Source organism: Semicossyphus pulcher, unplaced genomic scaffold, assembly GCF_022749685.1.
Source record: "Semicossyphus pulcher isolate SPU_LCO1_2020_fin unplaced genomic scaffold, fSemPul1.0.p SCAF_4, whole genome shotgun sequence".
NCBI lineage: Eukaryota > Metazoa > Chordata > Actinopteri > Labriformes > Labridae > Semicossyphus > Semicossyphus pulcher.
In genome coordinates, this window is record NW_027211715.1 from 19,704,210 (window position 1) to 19,712,872 (window position 8,663).

The 8,663-nt window shown below is 41.6% G+C and overlaps 1 protein-coding gene across 2 annotated transcripts; it reads left to right on the forward strand.

Moving 5' to 3' along the window:
- The first annotated feature begins 17 nt into the window (after positions 1-17).
- On the forward strand, positions 18-3,816 carry aldh7a1 (aldehyde dehydrogenase 7 family, member A1). Of its 2 annotated transcripts, XM_069679967.1 has the most exons (3): positions 36-84; positions 1,225-1,257; positions 1,347-3,816. In XM_069679967.1, exon 3 carries the CDS (start codon positions 1,352-1,354, stop codon positions 2,978-2,980), a length of 1,629 nt encoding a protein of 542 aa, XP_069536068.1. In that variant the 5' UTR covers positions 36-84; positions 1,225-1,257; positions 1,347-1,351; the 3' UTR covers positions 2,981-3,816. The 2 variants fall into 2 exon arrangements, with proteins under 2 accessions (XP_069536069.1, XP_069536068.1); XM_069679968.1 differs by lacking the exon at positions 1,225-1,257 and having other exon boundaries at positions 18-84.
- The last annotated feature ends 4,847 nt before the right edge of the window (positions 3,817-8,663 follow it).

Genomic DNA, 8,663 nt, shown 5'->3' on the forward strand with positions numbered 1-8,663 from the left:
CGCTTCAACTGTGTGACGTTTGGTCAAAACTGTATGTACTTCCATGCCGTGGAGTGGACGTGGCCCTGCGAACTTGATATTAACGTGAGTGCGAAACAACTGTTTTAAGTAGCAAGAACTTAGTTTTAATCGCTAAAGGCTGATCTGCAGATTGTGTAAATGCATGCTATGCTACAGAACGAATACGTTAGTGAGTATAAACTGCAGGCCCTTGAGTCACGGTCGTTTACACTCAAGATTCTCTGATCTTGGCGTCCATGTCACGTCTTGCTGCAAAAGTACCAGAACTGACATAATGACATGACGAGTTTGAAATTTCACAATGACAACCAACAATGAATTAGATTCAGCGATATTGCCCGTGGTAATTGTCTTATTTGTGACATATGTCATGAATAAATAAAGTATCGACAGCCTCGTGGTTATCCAAAGTTGGATTAAGTGCGCAAGCGCAGAGGGGTGGATACGGTTTAGGGACTTCTTGTTGGCCATGTAACGCTCCAAAATTAGTAGTTCAAACCAGTTCCAATCCAAATAGATATTGTTTAACTTATGGCTGTTTGACTTAATTCCTGCTTTATAAAACATTCACAGTTTTAAGAGATATCTTTGTTTTGTTTTTGTTTTTGTTTTTTTGCAGAATAAAATAATAAAGGATTAATCGATAATTAAAATAGTTACAAGCAATTTAAATGAAGAATTACTTAAGCTTTGATAAGAATGCCACATACTATACATGCATTATGGAAATTCATTCGTTCATAGAGAAGAAGTCAAAACAAAAAGCTCCTATTTTTATCCTAGCAGTCTCAGATGACCACCTGTTGACTGTGCTGATTCCCTGAAGCACATGTTCACTGTATCTGCACTGGGTTGAAACGCAGCTGATGCAACTTGTTAAAGTAATATTATTTTGAAATCTGAAAAGCAGTTGATAGAATTGAACCTTTCATCATTAGTACACATAAAAGTATCTAAAATAATTTTGGTAATATATTAATCAGGTTATTAATCTAAAGAAATTGTAAACATCATCTCGTTCAAGTTTCTCAAATATAACAATTTACTTCCATTCTATGTTCTTGTTTAAGTAATCGAATATTTTTGAAGGTTAGACAGTCATTCACAAAATAATTGTTGCATTGCTAACCTTTTGCTGCCATGTTTATAGACTAACAATACACAATTTATCTAAAAATAATGAATATTATCGTTAATTTGCAGCCCTAGAAAGAGCAAACTCATCTGATCCTTGAGGTGAGTTTGTTCTGTCAATAATTATTTATAATTGTTCTTCAAACATTTTCATACTCGGTAAATTAATATTTAACTTGGTTTACTTACAGCACCGATGCAGCACTGCCTCACTCTGACCCTTGCCCGGCACAGCAGGCTCGTCTTGAGAAGTAAACTTCGATCAGTCCACTACCAGCAGTCCGCAGCCATGTCGGGTCTCCTCATCAACCAGCCAAAATACGCCTGGCTGAAAGAGCTGGGCCTGTCTGAAGACAACCCCGGCGTTTACAACGGGAGCTGGGGAGGCAGCGGGGAGGTCGTCACGTCATACTGCCCCGCCAACAATGAGCCAATTGCCAGAGTAACCCAGGCTACTTTGGCCGAGTATGAAGAAACAGTCCAGAAGACGAGGGAGGCTTGGAAGATGTGGGCAGATATTCCAGCTCCCAAAAGAGGGGAGATTGTGAGGCAGATTGGAGACGCACTTAGGAAGAAGATCAAAGTCCTCGGCAGCCTGGTATCTCTAGAAATGGGAAAAATCTATGTTGAGGGAGTGGGAGAGGTTCAGGAATATGTTGATGTCTGTGATTATGCAGTCGGTCTGTCCAGAATGATTGGCGGGCCAGTCCTGCCTTCAGAAAGACCAGGCCACGCCCTGATCGAGCAGTGGAACCCAGTTGGTCTTGTCGGCATCATCACTGCCTTTAACTTTCCCGTGGCTGTGTACGGCTGGAACAACGCCATCGCTCTGACCTGCGGTAATGTCTGCCTCTGGAAAGGAGCGCCCACTACACCCCTCACAAGTGTTGCAGTTACTAAGATTGTAGCCGAGGTGCTGGAGCAGAACAACCTGCCCGGCGCCATCTGCTCCATGACTTGCGGAGGCGCTGATATTGGCACAGCCATGGCGAAGGATGAGCGTGTTGATCTGCTGTCATTCACCGGCAGCACCCATGTCGGCCAGATGGTGGCCATGATGGTGCAGGAAAGGTTCGGCCGTAAGCTGCTGGAGCTTGGCGGAAACAACGCTATCATCGTGTTTGAGGACGCTGACCTGAATCTTGTGGTGCCCTCTGCTGTCTTTGCATCTGTGGGCACTGCCGGCCAGCGCTGCACCACAACCAGAAGGCTGATGCTGCACGAGAGTGTTCACGACACAGTGGTGGAGAGGGTCACCAAGGCCTACAAACAAGTCCGCATCGGAGACCCCTGGGATCCCAGCACCATGTACGGGCCTCTGCACACCAAACAAGCTGTGCAGCAGTACCTGGCAGCCATCGAGCAGGCCAAGCAGCAAGGCGGCACTGTGGTCTGCGGCGGAAAGGTGATGGATCGCCCTGGGAACTATGTGGAGCCCACCATCATCACAGGGCTGGCTCATGACGCTCCCATTGTCCATACAGAAACCTTCGTCCCCATCCTGTACGTCCTCAAGTTCAAAACAGAAGAGGAGGCGTTCGCCTGGAACAACGAGGTCAAGCAGGGCCTGTCCAGCAGCATCTTCACCAAAGATCTGGGTCGGGTTTTCCGCTGGCTGGGACCCAAAGGATCCGACTGTGGCATCGTTAATGTCAACATTCCTACAAGCGGCGCCGAGATCGGAGGAGCCTTTGGTGGCGAGAAACACACAGGAGGTGGAAGAGAGTCCGGCAGTGACTCATGGAAGCAGTACATGAGGCGCTCAACCTGCACGATTAACTACAGCAAGGACCTTCCTCTGGCCCAGGGAATCAAGTTTGAGTAAAGCCATCAGGCGGATGATGTTCTAGGCATGAGATGAGTCCAAATGAGAAACGCTAAGTATTGTAGTGTTAAAGTGCGACCTAGCAAATGCTAGTCATTGCATTTTTGCATTTATCAAGGTCACTTTGAATACAAAGAAAAATTGGGATAAGTTTGGATCTGTTAAATATTCTTCTATGAAATCTGTCTTCTGTGGTTGAATTAGATATTAATCCTGGTTTTGGAATTAAAGTTTGTGAATAGTTTTGTGTAAAAGGTCAAATACTCCCCTCAAATGACTCCGAGCACTTTTCTACAAGCACTTAGAAGTAAGTTTGAGTGCTAGCTCACTGTACCAGATACTGTATACTGTATAAAATAATAAACCTTACCTTCTATTATGAAAGAAAAACTGGATTGGACATTATTAATGTGAAGGTCAAATCACTGTGGTCTAAATAGCATTCATCACAGACTGCTTAAAAATCTTGTCATCAAGATTTAAGCAACCATTACAGTTAAAGGTTTATAGACGGTAGCTACGGAAACACTTCCTGGGATCATCTCTTTTACAGCATTAATATACTGTACTTTGCAACAAGGGCGCCCTTTATGAAAGGGTCACACTGTGCTTTCATGATAATAAAACAATAAAAAGGGATTCATGTTAAAGTGAAGATTGCCAGACTGTTCTTTATAAACCTTCATAGAGAGGAATTATACAAGAAACAACTATTCCTAATATTTGGACTAAGATAGTAGTTGTGTTGCCACTTGGCAAGTTTAGCATTCTTCACGTTTGTGTCACTTCACTGTCTGTAAGCCCATGATTTAGGCAAACCAAAGCAATAAAGACAACAAGACTTAAAAAATAATCGTCTCATTGCTTGTATAATGAAATACTGGACTTGGACTTAAAGACTACGACTAGTTAAATGACCTCTGCAGGTCACCACGTAGAGCCTTATTCAGGTGTATATTTTATTAATTGGAAGTCTTGGGCACGTAGTATTTGCCACCATTATGAATCCTGTATGCCTTCTAATGCTGTGACAACAAATATTCATAAAACTACACTACAGCAGACATTAGCAAAAGATGCCCAAAGTGTCAATTTTAATAGCAAATCTAAAGCATGTGTATTTGGACACAGGGAGCATTAATTGGAAAGAAGAAGAGGAAATTATTCTAGGTTTGATTAATAGGAAGGTTGCTTTTGTATCAGTCCAGAGTACAATATGAACAAAGTGATTTTCTGGCAGGCCCACAATAAAGATTATACATTGTCAAAGGAGCCTTTATTATCGTCCAAAGCTCACCAAAGTGTAAAGGTGTTAAGAATTGGCCACCATGCCAACAAAGGGAGCATAAGATGATGATCTTGAAAAAAGTAATATTTGGCCTTTTTAACTTCAACTTTAATATTTTGACTTGTCATGGTCAGAAAAACAAAGTCACTTGTAAAATTATCAATGGCTCTGTTGTATTAAACTGTTGCGATAAGCAGCAACAGTGTGGCAATAGATGAGTATGTGCAGTTAAGAAGGAAGCTGAAACCGAAGCAGTTCAATGGAATTCAGCCATCAGTAATATGATAAGTACACCTTTGCTTCCTACTGTGACACATCAAAAAAGTCTAATGCTTTAAAATCTCATTCAAGAGACGGTTAATGGGAGGTTTATGGGTTCTGTAACAGCTGGACTTGTCAATTTCTTACATTTCTTAGTGTTTTATACAAATGAAATCCCAGTTATTTAAACCCTCTTCCCTTGATTTCCACCTTGTGCATGCTGGGAAAGACCCCTCCTCTTTACCCTGTCATGATTAATATCCCTCAATATTAGAAATTCTTATGACAAACTATAGATGCTTCTGACAACAACAAAAGAGTCAGTTAGAAGTAATTACCTCACACCTAACCCATCCTGGAAGTCATTATTACAACATGATTGCCGCAAGTAACAGACAATTTCAGTAAGCTATCCTAAAATATTGTTCACTACTATTGAAGAAATATACTCTGTCCCTTTAATAAAAATACTACTCCATCTCTCATCCTCTGGCCCCCCATATGCTCACCCTCCCACTCAGCTGCTCCCTGCCTCATACTCCAGCTGTCTCTCTCTCTCTCTCTCTCTCTCTCTCTCTCTCTCTCTTTCTCTCTCTCTCTCTCTCCACATTTACTGCTCCTCCCAGCAGCATCCACACACACTCACAGCTGAGAGGAAGAACTGAAACAACAGCGCTCTGTGCGACTCTCAGTCCATGCCATTCAGGACGTATGCAGAAAACGCCCACTTCCTCTGCTACTCATCTGCACTGGAAACAGGTAGAAAAAGCTTTAAATGTTGTTTCTAAATTTAGAATTATTTGTTGTTGTTAGTTTCTTTTGGATTCATTCATTTGTGATCCACTGTCAGTGGGTTAATCTGAAGTAGATAACTGTCTTATGCTAAAATCGCAATGTAAAGAAGCAAGTTCCCAACTATTTTAATTTAACTAGGCATCAAAAGAAGATCTGAAATCTGCTCTAGAAGCATAATTTTTATTAAAGCAGAGATGATTGTGGAGACAAAACTTCCAAATTCAGAGAGGAAACACTTTGGTATTCTGATTCAAACCAATCTGTAGACCAAGCACAGGTTGTGTTTGGCTTTCAGGCAACTTGGAGGTACCGCTTTGGTCTCATGTCTTGCTCTGAACCTGTGGTGCAGCAAAATGTCAAGTCAGAACAACTGTGCGCTCATGCTAATAAATTAATAATCATCTGGTATCATAGTGGTGCAGCTGTAACAGCAGCCATTTACAAAAGGGTGGCATTAGCACATCAGGGCTGTTCCTCACTTCCTTTAATGCTTCTTTAACCAAATATGATTTGTGTGATTCACTTCTTAGGAAACTCACAGCATGTTAGTTCATGCTGCGTGTTGCTCATTGTACCCCTGGTTTACAGAAGTGTCTGGGATTCCCCTGCACTGAAATACTCTCACTTCTTCTCTTTGCACATTTCCTCTCCCTAAATTGAAAAACTATAAGCCTTGGCCTACTCATTCTGCTGTTAATTAACTCCTTAATGTACATTTTACACATGGAGCAGGTGCATTATTCAGGAAAAACCTACAGTACAGAATCTATGTAACATCATTGATTATGCATTTTAGAACTTGGACACGGACATTTCTGGATATCATTCGACATTTTAACATATAGATGCTTAATGTTCATTTTTATTTTTAACATCTATATCAGTAAAAAGTTCTTATTTATACAAAAAAGTTGCTATGGAGCATCTAAAATGGACAATAAAGTTTTATTTCATATTCAATAAGTGAGACAAACATACATTTGTGGTTTTAATCACATGATATGAATGCTTAATGTGACTGCAAACTGATGCTAAATTATTGCCTGGATAGGATGACAGTAATCCAAATGTCCTAAACAGATACCATGTCAATTCTCCACTGCTTGTTCTTGCTGTGCTGTCAGTGTCCCGATTGTGGATAGCGTGACTCCAACACGGCACGACAGGCATTATCACAGAAAGGATGAGGAGGGCTCTTCACCGAGCTGCCGCTGTGACAGTCTCTCATGGGCCAACGACAGCACTGAGATTAGACAAGAACGTGACACAGGGACGGAGAAAACTGCTGGTAGTTACACATGACCAACAAAGGATCTACTGGGGGGGTAATAGCTGAAGTGCCAGATCTTGCTTTCTTTGGTTTAGATTGGGTAGGATGCAGGGCAGGTAGACAGAGGAAGGTTTCTTTAGAGCAGAACATCTACACACAGTGGCATACACACACCAGCCTATGGAAAAGTCTCTTTATAAATAACACTACATTTCCATCTGGGGAAGAGACCACCATGTGTCATTTGAAGAGATAGTTCATCTGCAGTGAGAGATCATTTAAATTGGGCCAGTCAAGCCCAAGCTGTGCCAGTCAGCAAGTAAATCCCTGAAACTGTCAACATCTATTTTCCTCATCAGAGAGAGAGGGAGGAAGAGAGAGAGGAAGAAGAGGTGGAGAGCCCAGCGAGGCACGCATATTTTAAGTCACTTTGCGCTCTTCAAGAGGGCCCTTTTTTCAATAATCCATTATGCATAGCAGCTCCGGCTCTCCCTGGTATTTCTCCTACCTTCTTGACGTCAGTTGCCATTTGTGAGGGTTACCCTGGCAACGGCCAGCCTCCCCGGGAGATGTCTGGTGGATAAGACGGCCCTGATGAAGCCTTTTAAGGTTCTGCTGTTGCTACACCTTTTAATTGCCTTTGATACAGTGGAAGTATTACATGGAGGTCGTCAGGGCGCGTCGCCACATGTGGGCAAAAAAAACTGGAACGTGCAGATAAAAATAGGCATCGAGAAGCTGCTCCAGATTGACGTCCCATTATCTCCTCTTGATTTGATCAACCACGTATGGGGCTCATTTTTGAGCAGTCCTGTGGAACTGAATTGGACATGATGGATCTATTTTTGGCCGTTTTTCTTGCTCAACTCTCCTGCTGCACAAAAGGAACAACCCTTTTAACAACGTGACAATGTGGTGATAAGATAACATGTAAAATCTAGATGCAGGATGCCGCTTATTAGAGTGCCTCTGATAATCTGGTAATATGAAAAGATCAAATATCATCCAACTTATTCTTGGAAGCCATTAAACCCCAAATCACCTCTGACATGCAAACTTGTCCACGCACATCATTGATTTTATAGTACATTAAAATCTATTATTGCTGCAGAGGCCATTGTCATTTTCCGGCATTGCAAAACTTCAGATGTCAACAGTAGTGATGACAATGAAGTCAGCTTGTTTCCCTCAAGCCCTAAAACCAACCTCACATTCAAATTATTTCATTCAGCTACGTGACTGTTACTGTCCTTTGAGCAGAATTTGCATTGATGCAAAAATGTGTCATTCAGAGGCAACAGTTAAGTCGAGATACTGTACGCCATACCTGTTCCAGGCTCCAGGAGGCTATTTATAGCCTCACCAACATGTGTGCCTTTCTTTTTTTTCACACACCAGGCTATTGATGTGCTATTTTTACAGTGTCAATTTGCTCCCTCCCTCTCCTTTTGGTTGCCAAGCAATGGGTCGAGGGACCTGATTGGCCGAGGATGTGCTTTTGGACACCTTGACTCTGATTCTCAGCTGGCTAATGAGTTCCTTCTTTTGCTCACCGGGCTATAAGAGCAGATGAGTTGACTCCTTATTAATTTAAAATTTAGTCAAAAAAGGTAAAACATATTGCACTAATGAATTGATTGTTTGCTTAAACAGAGTATGTAATTACAATTTTATTGTCATTTCAGTGCAGTTGCATGACATATCGCTACCTTTGAGCAATCATTGATACATTTGTTGAGCAATGTCAGACGTGACATGACGGGAAACTTGATGAATCAAGATAATGTCATCTTTAAAACAAGTTTGAACAAAAACCTGTGAGTGAATCTATCGTACATGCTGTTGAATACAATTCATACAAACAGTAAAACAGTTTAAACATGGTGATTATTGTGAGAGCATAGGGACTATAGGGCAGATCTGTGGTTGTGGCTTGGTATGGATTATCCAGCTGCTCAGTATATGAGGATACTAAGCCATATGCAGCAATTATATATAAAGGCCTGAATGAACTATTTTTCATTTTGAGAATAACTGCCCAGTCACATATAAGTTTGACGCACTGTAAA

What these genes read in the sequence shown, in the direction of transcription:
- aldh7a1 (XM_069679968.1), top strand. Translation starts at nt 1,352, where the DNA reads ATGCAGCACTGCCTCACTCTGACCCTTGCCCGGCACAGCAGGCTCGTC.